The 16,034-nt window shown below is 28.2% G+C and overlaps 1 protein-coding gene across 1 annotated transcript in view; it reads right to left on the bottom strand.

Moving 5' to 3' along the window:
- The window catches only part of LOC101238411 (kinase suppressor of Ras 1), a 111,639-nt gene that overhangs the window by 10,056 nt on the left and 85,549 nt on the right, over nucleotides 1–16,034 (bottom strand). The window contains exons 15-17 of the mRNA XM_065807764.1: nucleotides 9,240–9,336; nucleotides 9,024–9,163; nucleotides 1,351–1,482 (exon numbers count right to left, since the gene is read on the bottom strand). Coding sequence (XP_065663836.1) covers nucleotides 1,351–1,482; nucleotides 9,024–9,163; nucleotides 9,240–9,336 — 369 coding nt within the window. The remainder of the gene's footprint in view (nucleotides 1–1,350; nucleotides 1,483–9,023; nucleotides 9,164–9,239; nucleotides 9,337–16,034) is intronic.

The raw sequence follows: 16,034 nt of genomic DNA, 5'->3' as shown, positions 1-16,034 counted from the left end.
AAACTCAGATCATCAGCAATATCACGTGTTCTTCGTGTAATTGTTTGTCTTGAGAGGGAGATATTATTTAAAATTTTCAATTTTTCAGGACAAATGTTTTTGAACACAATTTCAAGAGATTCCTTAATAATTTCCCCATCACTGAATGGTTTACAATTTTTAGCTAAAAGAAGACTCACTTCATAACTTGCAATAGCAGCATTTTCTGTTTCAGTGTTGCCCCTTTTTAACAAATCTTGTTGTTCAAATAACTTATTTTTCAATTTAATTGATTTTTCTTTCCGCACCTCGTTGACAAACTGATTATAAGTTTTTGAATGTTTTGTATCATAGTGACTCCTTAAATTATATTCTTTGCACACTGAAACCGATTCATTACATATTAAACATACTAGCACTGAATTATATTCAACAAAAAAGTATTCAGTTTGCCATTCATCATTAAATAAACGACATTTCTTGTCGATTTTTCGTTGTTTTGATTTTGAAGGTGCTATTTACAATTAAAAAACGCAAATGGTAATTGCCGGCAGTGCCGGAAATTAATCCTGCGATTAATTGCCAGCAGGATTTTTTTAATATATTTTTAATTATTTAAAGCGATTGTTCTATTACAAAAAATATTTTAAAATTTATTAATTTATAAATTTAAGTATTATATAATTTATTATTATTATATGTTTATGCTTTTTTTTTATTATCTTTACAATTAACTGACGGGCCGGATAAATGATTGCTGAGGGCCGGAGTTGTCCCACGGGCCTTATTGTGGCCACTACTGTTTTAAAATGGTAAGAAAAAAAATTATTAGCAAAAGTTTTTGTTAAATTTTATTTTCGACATTTTAGTCTTTACAATGATTTCGTTATAAGTTTCAGCTGCTTGTTTTTTTTTTAAGTTTCACAATACTTACTTAATTTTTTTTTTATCTGTAAAAGTTTTTGTTTCTCATTATATATTTTTACATACTTTACTTGAAATATACAATACTTGAGATTTCATTAATGAACTTTTCGTATTTCTGTGATTAATCGCAATTAATCACAGAAATTCATGCAATTAATCGCAATTAAAATATTTAATCGTTGCCCAGCACTAATATCATCTGTAATGCTTAAAACGCGTGGTGTTCTTTAAATTAAGTTTTATGTTACTTAATTATAACGACATATTTAATTACTTAGTTATAATGATGTACTTAACTATAATAGTGCATTTAATCATTTAACTATGATGTATTTAATTATTTTATCATAATAATTACTTAATTATTAAATAAGTTTTAATTTTCAACTCAAATTCCAACTCAAATATAATAAAAAGTTGTAAAACCCAATGTTGCATACTTACCCAAATGCATACACATCTGTTTCCTTTGTGTAATAAGCAACTTCACAACCAGGATCAAAAGGATTTAATAAACGTATTATTTCAGGAGCTTGGTAACAAAGCCAGCGCTGTGGTATCAACAATTTGTCTGGCCTGAATTCAAACAATGTTGAAGTTAATATGATTTTATGAATTTTTTTTTTTAAAGTTAATTTTGAGTTAGTTAAAGAAATTCACTTTTCATAAAATACAAAATATACTTAAAGGATTTTTTTTTGTAGTTAAAAATTATAAACATATTTTTTGAGATAATACAATGTATTGCAGTTGAAATATCATTTTTCTATAAATTATAAAATAAAGAAAAACTAATTCGAAAATTTTGAAAATTTGTATAGAGAAAATGTATATGCTTTTTTAGAATGGTAAAATTTTTTTTGTTCAAAGAGAGGTTTAACCAATGTTCAATAATGCTAGATACACGGATACATGAATGAATTATTCAAAAACAAATTAACAACAATAAAAAGAGATTTAACATTTTTAATTGGTTAAGTCCCAATAAGTACATTATAGCTTTATTTCAGTTGGATTTTTCACAAATTTTATTTGCCTTTTCTATTTCAGTTGGATCTTTCACTATTTTTATTTGCCTAATCGAGAAAATGTTTACTAGTTGAACCTCTTTTGTTTGGTGGATGATAAAACACTGCAATATCTAGCAATATCATCAGAGTGTCTTTCTAACCATGTACTACTGAAGCAAAATTAAATTTCCCTAATGTTACTGTACTATTTCAGCTTATATATGCAGCTTATATACATACAGCCCAATCATAAAGCTGATTAAATTTTTTTTGTTCCTCAAAATGCAAATCATTTAAGAAATAACTTTTATTGACTTAGTTTGGAAATTCTAAAATAATAGCACTTGGATGTTTTACCAAAGTTTATTTCACAACCAACATTGTTTAAGTCATTAATGGTGTTTGTTTCACAACAATATTTGTTTAAAACATTAATTATAACAATAGCCTTATAATTTATTATAATAATTATAAATATTACTTATAATAATACGCTAAATTTGGACTAAACTGCTTGTTGTACTGTTTTATTTTATGTTTAAAAGTGAAATTAAAAGCTGTTACCTTATTTTCTTGAAATTTTTTTAACAGCATTAATTGTTAAATTTATAAGGTCAAATGCCTCTTTGTCAATATATTAATTGTCAAACTTTAATGAATATGCTATAACTTGCAATAAAACTTTATTTTTATATTACATTAAAAAGTCTTATGAAAGATAATACCATTTTTGGTTTTTGACCAAACAAAAAACTGTAAACTGGATTCATTTTAATAGTTTCACTCATCATTGAACAATTCAAAGTATAACACAAAAAGTCGAAAGAGGTGCAACCTTATGTCAATAGAATAGAGCCTTAAAACTAACAATGCGTTTTTAGACATTGTTTAAAAGATAGCATAATAAAGATAGAAAACCTTAGCAGATGCAAAGTTTTTAATGGATTCTATACACAATTTTCATGAGAGATCAGTTGTGAGAGATAATTATGAAGAAGAAGACATAAAGTAGAGGACTCAATAAGAGTGTTGCCATCTATCAATATGGAAATATTAGTAATAATGCAATAATTACAAACAGTAAGCAACTGTGTTAGTTTAAAGCAAATAGTTCTGCTTTATCCTTGGGAAAGGTAATAAGATAACCATGCATATTAGACTTTATTAATGACACTTTTAGAGATTTTTTAAAAGTCTTTAGAACCTAACTTCTGACCTAACTTCTGAGATAAATTACAATATTTAGAACCAAACTTCTAAGATAAATTACATGATTTAGAACCTAACTTCTGAGATAAATTACAATATTTAGAACCTAACTTCTGAGATAAAATACAAGATTTAGATCATAACCTTCTGAGATAAAATACAAGATTTAGCTGAGAATAATCAGATTAGTCATTTCTTTCAATGATGAAAAGATGTTCATTCTCCTGAGAGTTATTCTTGCAGAAAGATGAAAAAAAAATGTTTAAAAATAGCACCAGTACAAGAAAGAAAAAACTAGATGGGGTAAAGTAAGGCTTAACTCAAATAAATAGGAAGGAATAAAAGCTTCTATGCCTGCCTAAATTCAGGAGATAATATTTTTAGCGAAGAGTTGACAAAAGATTTTAGCCCAAGAATCATTACAAAAAAATCACAAAATAAATTCAGGTGAGCTTTAAGGTAATAATAAGAAATACAATGATAAGATAAATTTGATGCAGAAAAAATACAAGGTAAATGTTTTAGTGAGTTCAGAGCTCAAAATGTTTGTATTTCTTTTACTCAGATAATTAAATTTGTGATTCATTTTCCAAACAACTCTAATCACATACTTTACCTCTTGATTGACATTTTTTTTACAAGGTTCTTCTTTTTTCTTCTGCTTTTTTTTTTGCTCTCCTTGAAGTTTCTTCTTGTTATCCTTTAAGTACTTTAGATCCTGCTTTTGAGCTAGAAGGTCAGTGGTACTAGAACCAAGCAGCATACTAAGTAGGGCATCCAATACCGATATACAAAAAACCGGTATCCCGGCCATTTTTCCAATACCGATACCGAGCTGTCAATACCGGTATATACAGGTGTTTCAGTTATTTTTCTCATCAGACAGAAATTGTTCAATGAGACTTCGTGCGAGTTTGGACACAGAGATTTTTAGAGAGTTATTAGCACGAAAATATCAAATAAAATTTCAACTTATTTTACGAAAAGTGAAGAAAAATGTTTTAGCTAAAATGATGGCCATCGATGGCTTGACATTCAGGGTTTTTACAACACCCAAATGAGCTAAGAAAATTACTGATTGTTTGAGGTTTCGACATGCCAAAGCATCCAAATTGATTTGTTAAATAGTTATGAAATTTGCTACTAAAATTCCAAACTCGATAATAAAAGAATTATCTGAACTTCAACAGCAAGGAAACCGATTTAGTCTTACATTTGACAAGTGAACTTCTATAAAAGATTGGCGTTATTTGTACATTAATGCTCATTCTCAAAACAAATTTTGGAATTTGGGTTTAGCGCGATTTAACGGACATTTCTCAGAAGAAATGTGTGTTAAGTTAATTGACAACCTACTGAAAAAACACAACTTAAAAATTGATTACGATATCGTATATATTACCACGCATGGTGCATTGGTTATGAAGAAAGTAGGATGATTAATGTCCATCAACCAACAACTTTGTCTAACCCATGGAATCCAATTGGCTGTGGTTATTGTCTTGTATAAAACAACAGTCGTGGACTCGACAGATGATTATTTTGAATCTGATGAAGATAGTGCTGATGAGATTTCAAATGAATATAATTAAGACCATTTAGATGGATTAAGGATTTTTCAGAGTTCATCAAGTTCAAATAAATTTGCAAATAATTTGGTTCCATTGATAAGCAAAGTTAGAAAAGTTGTAAAGCTGTTCAGATGATCACCAACAAATAATGAAATCCTTCAAGTTTATGTAAAAACTAAACATGGTAAGGAACTGTCAGTAATATTAGGGAATAAGACCAAATTGAACAGCTTACTTTTTATGCTAGAGCGTTTTTATAAATTAAAAATACCATTTAAAAAGCCCTGATTAACTTAAATTCAGCTATTAACTTTACGGAATCTGAATTAGAATTGATATTATCAACAATTTCTATGTTACTACCAGTGAAATTGGCTGTAGAGGCTTTATGTCGAAGAGATGGTAAATTTTCAATCAGCTGATACTACCTTGGCATTTATGCTGCAAAATTTGGGTAAAGGATCATTAAGTAACAATATAAAGGCCTCCTTAATTAAAAGAATAAAAGAAAGACGCACAAATTTATCTTATCTCATACAATATCTTTATAAAGGTGATCAAGCCCAAAATAATTTTTGTTCAGATATCATATTTGATCAGCTAACTAAAACTGCTTTGGTAAATTTAATTGTGCATCTTATCCAGCGGCTCTCACCCATCCAAGCTGAAACTACAGAATTGCCATTTGAAACAGACAACATACCATCAAGATACCATAATGTGCGAAGATGAACCTTTGAGCTTGACATTACTAAAGTAGCTGGACATGGCCATAAATAATGAGATGAAAATGAAAACAGTACAAAAGCAAAGCAAAGTTTTTTAACCATTTTTTTGTTACTTTTGGTTTTAATTGTTTTTTTTTAGTATTTGTAAATACCGGTATATCGGTTTTCACTAAATCTAATACAGAAAAACCGGTATTTAATACAGAAAAACCGGTATTGGAAGCCCTAATACTAAGCATTAAAAAATAACAACATCAGCATTGGCCAAGGGATAGAGAGGCTAGACAGGGCTAGGGCAAAATGATTAGAAACAACATCAAAAAGCATGCAGTCATAGGAAGAAGAACGATAAAGAACAAAAAGAAAGATGATTAAGTAAATAGGTGCAAAAAATAAAAGCACATAAAAGAATAGCCAAAAAATCTGATTTTAAAACAAATAATTGGTAACTAAGTATACGCCCAGGCCAAGTATGTGACTATTGGATATTGAATCAAAGGATAATAGTCATCAACAGATGAAAAGATAAAACAACTTAATTACCACCAAATGCAAGCAGGTATTGTGAACTTTGTGAAGATTCAACAAATGACAAGATACTTCAAAGACCACATTGTTTCAATTTATACTTTATAAATATTTGTAAAGTATAAAGTGAAATAACTTGGTTGTAATAATGTTTTTTTTGATTAATATTTTTAGGTACTTTTAAAATTTTTATTCACGTTTTTAATTATTAAAGAACTTGACTCAATTGTAGATTGTGCATGTAACTTTAAGCAATAAACAATGCAGTTTCCTCACTTCTACCCAAAGTAGTAACAAAGAACTCCTTATACAATTTTGGCAATGCACACCAAAAGCACTAACAAGGACATTTTTCATACGTAGCATGATACTATTAACAAGAATTGAATTGACTCATATTTGATTGATTGCCAATATATTTTTTTTCAAATAACACAAGATTACCTGTTGTTTCTACCTCCCCCCTCTCCCATAAAGTAATGAACAGTAGAACCCCTTTTTAAATGAATAAAAAAGGTTTATAAAAACATAAACAAAATTTTAACTTGCTACTGTATAGCGAAATGTCTTTAAGAAATAAAGAGACATTTTTCAGTTTGCTAGATGAATACTACTATTGCGGCAAGTTTTTTTTATAACATTGGTAAAACTCTAAATTCTCAGAATTTAGAATTTTAGAAATTACTGCAAAGTTTTTTGACATCAAGTTGTATCATTATCTTTTAAATACCATCAAAATCGGAAAAGCAGTTTATAAAAAACTGTTAAAAAAATTATAAAATTCTAACAAACCAAGACATTTCTGCATGAATTTTGAAAACTTAAATATTAAGGTTTCCAGAGCATAAAGATATTGGTACAAAAAGAAAAAAATATTATATTTGAAGTTATAAAACCCAAAAATTTTTGAAGCTGGTTAGAATCCAGACCTAAATACCCACTTCTTTAGATTCTTTAGATTTTTAAAAATTTAAAAGCTAGAGTATCCAGGGTTGAAATTTGAAAAAAAAATTTAAAACTAGAGTATCCATCAATTTGCATATAAGTGATCCAGCTCATGATTGGGTACATCTCTAGACTTTTTTTTTGATGCTTCTTTATGGTTAAAATTTTATGTTGATTAAGAACCATATAAAAAAAATTGACGTAAAAATCAATGGAAATTGATTTAATCCAAAGTTCAAAAAATACTACTATTTAGAAGTACTTTTTTAAATTTATTTAAATTAAAAAAAAAATAAAAACACTAACATCTTTTGTAACTTTTTTATCATTGCTTTTTACTATTTTTGTAACTAAAATTTTTTTAGCATTATGCTAGAAAATTAAAAAAAAAACTTTTATCAGCATTAACATTACTGTGTCAAATAGAGTGTGAGAATGTTGAACGATCAATGAAAACTTTATTGCCCAATGTTTATTAATTTAAAAGACAACATTCTGTATTAAAAAATATTTTTATTTTACCTAACTAAAAAATAGATGCAGGCATTATCAATACTTTATCAAAATAACAGTTAAAAAATACAAAGTTGTTTTGAAGTAAATGAGTCCAATTTACCGAGGCAAATTAGTTTAATACTGCTTCAGGACTATAAAACTATTGAAAACTTCAAAACTATTGGAAGCATTTCTTATACTGTTGCTTAAAATTACTGTTGCTTAAAAATTTCTTATACTCTTGCATATGTTCTCAAAAAAAAGAAAAAAGAAAAAGTCAAACAATAAAATTATTAACAATAAAAATTATGCATAAATTTTTCTTCTGTTTAAAATAACAATTATTCTTTTAAAATTTTTTTTTTTAAAACAACGTTTTACTTTAAAATTTCAAAAAACAAAAAAAAACTAAACTTTAATTACTATGACTGCAAACTTGTTTACAAGAAACTTTATTATTTTATTATTTGGAGATATTTTACAAGAAACTTTATTATTTGGAGATATTTTACAAGAAACTTTATTACTCTATTATTTGGAGATATTTCATTATTAGTTTAATCCTCGTTTGTTTTTTGAATAGAATAAGTCATTACTTTTGTATTTTCTACAAATTTTTAATAAGAAATTAAATACCAAATTTTTTATTTAATATATTAAAAAAACATCCAAAATGATAGAACTAACTAAATTTATTAAGAATCAGAAAGTTGTGCTTCATCGAGAATAGTTATCATCAAGAATAGTATCAAAGCCTGACATATCGTTAAAAAAATTTGCCGAAATTTTTTTAACGATATGTCAGGCTTTGATACTATTTTCTGCTTAATTCTAAGAAGTCTTTTAGGTCTTACCCTAAGAAATATTTTACAAGACAGTAGACAAATGCAGCTAACATCTGCTCAGAATGAGTATTTTTACTGTGAAATTATCTTTAGCCTTTAGTTAACCAAAAACCTCAAGATGCCTGAGGTCTTGAGGTTCTTGGTTAAGTAAAGGCTAGAGATTTTTTCCTATAGTTAAGTAGAGGCTAGTTAATTTTTCCCTAGTCTAATAGTTATTTTCTCTTAATTTATCTTCTCCTAGTCTTTGCCTAGAAAAATGAATCCTGCAATAGAACATAAATCAGGTTGTGCTGGATTATATGTTACCAGCAGAGAGGTTATTGTGATGATCCTACTCCTGACTTGGCTAAAGAAATCCATTACTTAGATTACTATTACTACATTTATTTTAATTTTTGAAATTTGACAATAATACTTGTTAGCTTGGGTATATATTTGCATCTTAGTGCAAATATATACCCAAGGTAGTGATGTAGTGGCAGAGCGCTTGCCTCATAAGTGAGAAGCTTCGAGTTCAATCCTCGCCATGTCCCTGGTAGTACCGTGCTCAACTTGTTTCTCTGTGCAGCAACCTTGTTTGTCAAGGAGTTTGTGTTTCGGAGTTATAGAGTTAAGAAAGGGTTGTAACCAATATTAAAGTAGTCATCTCAACTGTAGTGATCTTCATGGCTCTGGGGAGGTGAATTAACATTAAAAACAAATATATGTGATAATTGGGATAATTGGAATGGATATAATTGTAAAGTCTACACAAATAAAAATTTAAAAAAATGTTTTGTAAAATACCTGTTACTGTTGGCAATTTTAATGTCAGCAATACTGATCAGACCAAAGTCAGTGATGACAATCTTGTTATGCTCAAGAAAAATATTTTTTGTTTTTAAATCTCTGTGAACAATTCCTCTTGCATGAAGATAGCTCATAGCCTTTTAAAAAAAAAGAAGCAACAAATAAATATGAAAACTATGAATCCATAAAACAAATAAATATAACTAAAATGACCTCTGCTGCTTGCTGGATAATAGAAATAAGCTTATTGTCATCAAACTTGTCACCACGAATATGAATGTGCTGATGTAGAGTAAAACCTTTGCATAATCTTAAGAAAAAAAACGCAAATGCATACAAACACCTTTGTGTACTTTTATTTGCATAAAGCATCATTAATGACATAAATTTAATAGAACAATGCCAACCAAATTTGAAAAAATAGACATATGTATGTATGAATATATATATATATATATATATATATATATATATATATATATATATATATATATATATATTTTTCATTATTAATGAATTTTTAAAACAAGTGTTGGAGTAAAAATAATTTCCTGCATATTTTCATATACAATTAAACAAAAATAAATTATTTTTTAATTTTAACAACATTTTAGACATGTTTGGATCCTGTAAAAATGGATAGTTGAAAAATTTATTAAAAAAATATGGTTTTAAATGTTGCAACTTATTTGGGGTTAGACAGTTAACTAAAAGAAACTTCAGATATTTTTGTTTTTAAGTTTTTAGCTTGAAAACATTAACTTAACCTAGAAAAATAAATAAATTAATAGCTGGAAAGTTTTAGTTTTGTTTATGTTTTCTAATTTTTAATGATGCATTTCTTTTAATGATGCATTTCAATTCTACAATATATATATATATATATATATATATATATATATATATATATATATATATATATATATATATATATATATATATATATATATATATATATATATATATATATATATATATATATATATAAATAAATATATATATATATATGTATGTATATGTATATATATATATTAGGCTGGGGTGAAAATAAACAAAAGTCTGAATTTCATCACAACAAACCATACTTATTTGCCAATTCATGTATGAAACCAGAAGCATTTGAAAAAAATAAAAATGCTTTACTGGAAGTGCCTCATTTTGACCCTTAAACATCACACAGGTCCCTAATATTATAGAAAAAAAATTTCTATAATATTAGGGACCTGTCAAAAAAGTGTCATGTCATGTTGGGTCTCAAATGAAGCCAAATTTTATAAAAATTTCAAAAATAATAATTATTTTGTATTTAGATTATTAATTAACATTTTAATGCATAAAAACTGCCATTTTTTAATATTATTAAAAAAATCAATTTTTTTCACAGTGTTTTTGAGTCAATTTTTTTTTAGAGATGTTTTTATAAAACATGATTATTATTTTTTAAATTTTTATAAAATTTCGCTTCATTTGAGACCCAACATGACATACTTTTGAAGAAATTTTTTTTCTATAATATTAGGGACTTGTCTGATGTTTAAGGGTCAGGTGCCCATGTCTTATATTAATATTTTAAATATTTTTTGTTCATTTATAGTTAGACGCAACAAAGTATTCTTTGATATACCAAACTTTTATTTTCACCCCAGCCTAATATATATATATATATATATATATATATATATATATATATATATATATATATATATATATATATATATATATATATATATATATATATATATTATATATATACAGTGGCGACAAAATAAATAGCACAGATTGATGTTCAATATGTAATGATATACTTTCAAGAGATCTGAGTTTTTGAGATCTAAACTTTTTCAGCCAAATAAAATATTATTTTTAGAAGATAACATTACTGAGTAAGAAAAGAGAGTAACCTCGTTAAAAAAAAAGTACAATCGTATAAATGATTAAGAAGTACAGAATAAGGGGGCAATTTAAATAGCACACCCTGTACAAAACTATCATTTCGTCTTTTACCCAAATCATGGAGGTTCTTTGTACAAATAGTTTAGAAAACTTTATTAGAGGTAAATTATTATTTAGTGGGGTATCCTTTTGAGTCAATAACTGCTTGACAACGACAGCCCATTGACAAGATCAATTTTTGGCATCATTCAGGCATAATGGCGTCCCAAGCAGCCTTTATTTCGATCCAAAGTCGGTCTAAATTTGTTGCAGTTGAGCGGTTTATGTTTCTGTCAACTTCCTCCTACAAATTTTTTATCGGATTTAGGTCTGGTGACTGTGCGGGCCACTCCAATATATTAATCTACTATGCATTAAACCACATTTCAACACTTTTGGCGGTGTGCTTAGGGTTGTTGTCTTGTTGGAATTTCCAAACCCGAGGGAGATTTTCCTCAGCATATGGCAACATGATGTTTTCAAGTATTTCTTTGTACATGTGTTGATCAATTGTCCCTTGAATTCTATGCAACGGGCCCACACCACACCATGAAAAACTGCCCCAAACTATCACATTGCCACCACCATGTTTTACGGTCTTAAGAGTATAGCAAGGGCTGAGTTCTTGGTTTTGGGGACGATGAACATATTGTTTTCCATCGGATCCAAAGTGATTAAACTTAGACTTGTCAGTCCAAAGCACATTTTGCCAAAAACTTAAATCTTTGTGTACGTGCTGTTTTGCAAACTTCAAATGGCTGGCGAGATTACTTTTAAAGTCCAATGGTTTTTTTCGGGCAACCCTTCTAAATAGCTTATTTTCGCAAAAGCGACTTTTAACAGTGCTGACAGACAGATCTAGTTTTAAATTTTGAGCAATTTGTTCTTTAATTTTTGGTGCGCCAACAAAAGGATTCAGTTTAGCAATACGGGCAATGGCTGCGTCTTCTCTGGGGGTTGTCTTTTGTTCGCGAGACTTGCGTTTTTTGTTGCTTAATGAATCAGTATCGTTAAATAAATTAATAGCATTGATAACTTTCTTACGAGAACAACCCAATCTTCAAGCTATTTCAGAATTGTTCAATCCTAGATCTCGAAATGCCTGTACTTGTCCTCGAAAGACATCTGTTGCATGTTTACCTCATCCCATAGTTGATGGATAATGAATTTTTTTTTTGCCAAATGAATTACAAGAATATTCTTTAAATACTGAATAAAATGAATATCTTTTGATATAATAAAAGAATTTAAGTTTTTTTAAAATAAAAAGTAAATGTGTGCTATTTAAAATGACCGTCAAAAGGTAAACACGACCGCTTAAATGCTCAAAACAAGCAATTTTGACAGCTATATATGTCAAATGAGTATTTTCGTTCCAAAAGGTGAACATTGTTGATGCTATAAAAAATAACAGCAATTGCTATAAATACAAAAAAGTTAGCATCAAAAAGTAAAACCAACTGGTCATGAGAGTGTACTATTTATATTGTCGCCACTGTATATATATATATATATATATATATATATATATATATATATATATATATATATAAATATATATATGCTTATGTATATGTATATGTATATATATATGTATATATATATATATACATATACAATTATATATATATATATATATATATATATATATATATATATATATATATATATATGATATATATATGATATATATATGATATTTTTATATATATGATATGTATATAAGTTTTTTTTCTAATTTGATCATAATGGTCCAAATATTTTTTAGATTGTTGTGTATTCTGTTTTTTTCATAATTGTTGTTTAAATTAAAAAAAGATTTTGCAAAAAAATAATTTTGCACAAATATGTAAAAAAATAATTTTGCGCAAATTCGCAAATAAGTTTTTTTTTAAATTATGAAAAAACTAGGATACACAACAATCTAAAAAAAAATTTGGACCATTATGATCACATATGAAAAAACATATGTGATCATAATGGTTTTTTTGGGGTATTTTGCTGCTTGAGCACAAGGTAAATTCAATATTTTTATAATTTTTTTTTTTGTAAATGTATTTTTTTAATATTTGACCCAAATTTGGTTTCTTGTGTATTCGCATTTAAAAAAAAATATATATATAAATATATATATATATATATATATATATATATATATATATATATATATATATATATATATATATATATATATATGGTATATTCCAGTTAACTCAAACCTCCAAGGGACCAAGGAAAACTGTTTGACTAAACTAAGTGTTAGACCTAAACAAAGTAAAATAATTGTTTTTGCTTTCAAGGGACTAAAGAAAATATTTCAGGATAACCAAAGTTTAAGTTAACTAGTGTTCGACTCACCAGGAATTAATTGTACAGTGCTGGCCAAAAAGATCCGACCACTAAGGTTTTCAGACAGAAACGTAATACCACTTCAATTTAATGATATGATTGAATTAAACGCAACAAACAACATTCACATAAGTCAATGACACACTTTCAAAGAAACCAACAAGTAGTTCACATCAGAAAAGAGTTTCTAGTACCTCGAATGTCTTCCTCCAGCTTTGAGGACAGCTTCTATTCTTCGAGGCATAGAGGCAACAAGAGTCACAGTAATCAGGTGTTACTTTTTGGGACCACGCCTTCAGTATAGCCTTCTTCACCGACGCCGAGTTTGCATTTGCCACTTCTGCTTTCAATTTTACCCAGCAATTTTCAATCGGGTTTAAATCTGGTGACGAGCCAGGCCACGGAGCAAGAACATTGATGGAATTCTCTTGAAACCACGCCTTGACGATCTTTGCCTGATGACATTGTGTGCCGTCATGCATAAAGATGTCACAGTTGCAAGTTCTGAGCCAAACAGGAACATTTTCTTTTATTATTTGCAAATAATTAACAGCTTTGATAGTTTCACCTGGCGGCATGAGATGGATTCCCGCTCGACCTCTGGCAGTAATTGCTCCCCAAATCATAATTGCAGGGCAATGTTTTACTGTTGGAGCAACATAATGGGCATTGTAGCGTGTGTTTAGTGGCCGTTGAACATTCACTTTATGCGTAGCAAATTGTTTCACCTGCGATTCGACTGAGAACATTACATGTTGCCACATTGCCACGGTCCAATTTTTATGTGCTTTACAATATTTGAGGCGGACCCACTGGCATCATCTTCAAAAATTCATTGAGAATTTTTGAAGATGATGCCAGTGGGTCCTTTGTGGCTGCATGGCAGATTATAGCATCAGTTTTTGATGTGGTACATCTTGGTCTGCCACTGGATCTTCCTGCAGTGCTGGTGCCTGTTGACTTGATGTGCTGAATGACGTCATGAACAGTTGTCTTAGGCATTTGTAAACATGCGGCAATCGCACGCTCAGATTTCTTGTTTTCCATCCAAAGTTGTATTTTAGCACGTTTTTCAGGTGATGTTGTCGCCATAGTCAAATGCAAATAGTAAGTCACAGCCACGCATGCGATGGTATATATAACAATGGTACAACTGTTTTGATTGGCTGATAACTAGCCAATCACGCATGCAAAGCGTGATGGTGAAATTCCGAGGAAAGCGCCTACACTACAATGTACATAGATAAACAATGTGTGGTCAGATCTTTTTGGCCAGCACTGCATGTATGTATATATGTATGTATCTATATAATTAGGTTGTTTGATTTTTTTTCTTCATACTTTTCAAAATGAATTTATTTATATTAATTTAATTAATTGATATTTATATTTAAATATTTCTTGGTTTTTAGAAGTGAAAATCTGGTCTGACTCAATTTTAAGAGCCTGACCTGAATTGAAAGTTTTACAATTCAAATGATTTTAAAGGAGCAAAATAAATGGTAATCTGATGGTGTTAAGTCAGGGCTATAGGATAATTATAGGGTAATTATAGGGTAGATGTGACATCAGTTTGCAATTGAGCTCTGCTAAATTTTGATGGGTTATCAAAAAGGTCTGGTGTTATCATGATGGAACATCACGACCAGTTCAGGGTATTTTTTCCTGTTTTCTTTGTTCAATTTTGATATTTAACAACAGTAGAGAATCAAATCAATAGTTTGGTTTCTTGTAAGCAGCTCAAAGTAAACTATACCCTTTTAATCCCACCACACACTATTTGACCAATTTTAAACCTTCTATTGACAGAAATTTCAAAGTTTCAGAAACATCTCAGAGCTCGAATTAACGCAAAAAAAATCTAATTGCAAATAAAAATTTTTTTTGACCCTCCTCCTCATTCTTGGTGCTGCTTTGTGATAAGGGGAGGGGGGGGAGTTGCATTGGTAAAAAATAGTATCTTATGGACCTTAGTTTGTTATTGCTATTTTTTTAACATAATATCTCTCATATTTAAATATCTTATAATTTTCTCTTTTAACGGAGTTTAAAATAGCGTAAGTTACTGTTATAATTTATAATTTACATTATAATTAAAGTTTAAGTAGCAGTTATAGTGAAATGTTATATTAAAGTTATAATGTAATAAGCAAGTAGCGTATATAATACAATTAGGATATTACTTTTATTATTTGTTTTTACTTAATATGATACTTTAAAAAGTTTAAGCAATAACGCAAATATTAAAATGGTTTGAATATTAACATATTCAAACCATTTTAATTAGTTATAAAAACTATTAAATACGTTCATGCTGGCAATAAAACACGTGTTATTTTTAAAGAGTTTTAAATTGTTATTTGTAAAACAACAATAAAACAATACTGAAAAGTTGTTTTGACAATAAAAAGAGCTTGTAATACAAGCTTTTTATATTATTTTAGATTAATCTAATCTAAAATTGTTTTATTCAGTTTATAATGTTATTAACATAAAACGTGTTTAAAACAAAATGAAGTACTGTTCTAATTAATAAATTAAAACTGATCTAACTAATAAATTAAAACATTATTATCATAAAATTTCAAACGTCATATTTGTGCAATAACTGCTATATTTATAGACCAAAACAAGTATGATCAAAGCAAAAAAACATAAGATACCATATTTTCCCTAAATTATTGCTTCTTGATCTAGCGTACTATTAAAAATTTAAGTACAATTTTT

Source organism: Hydra vulgaris, chromosome 10, assembly GCF_038396675.1.
Source record: "Hydra vulgaris chromosome 10, alternate assembly HydraT2T_AEP".
NCBI classification, from domain to species: Eukaryota; Metazoa; Cnidaria; class Hydrozoa; order Anthoathecata; family Hydridae; genus Hydra; species Hydra vulgaris.
Note: the sequence above shows the minus strand (reverse complement) of the source record. Positions and strands in the feature narration are given on the sequence as shown.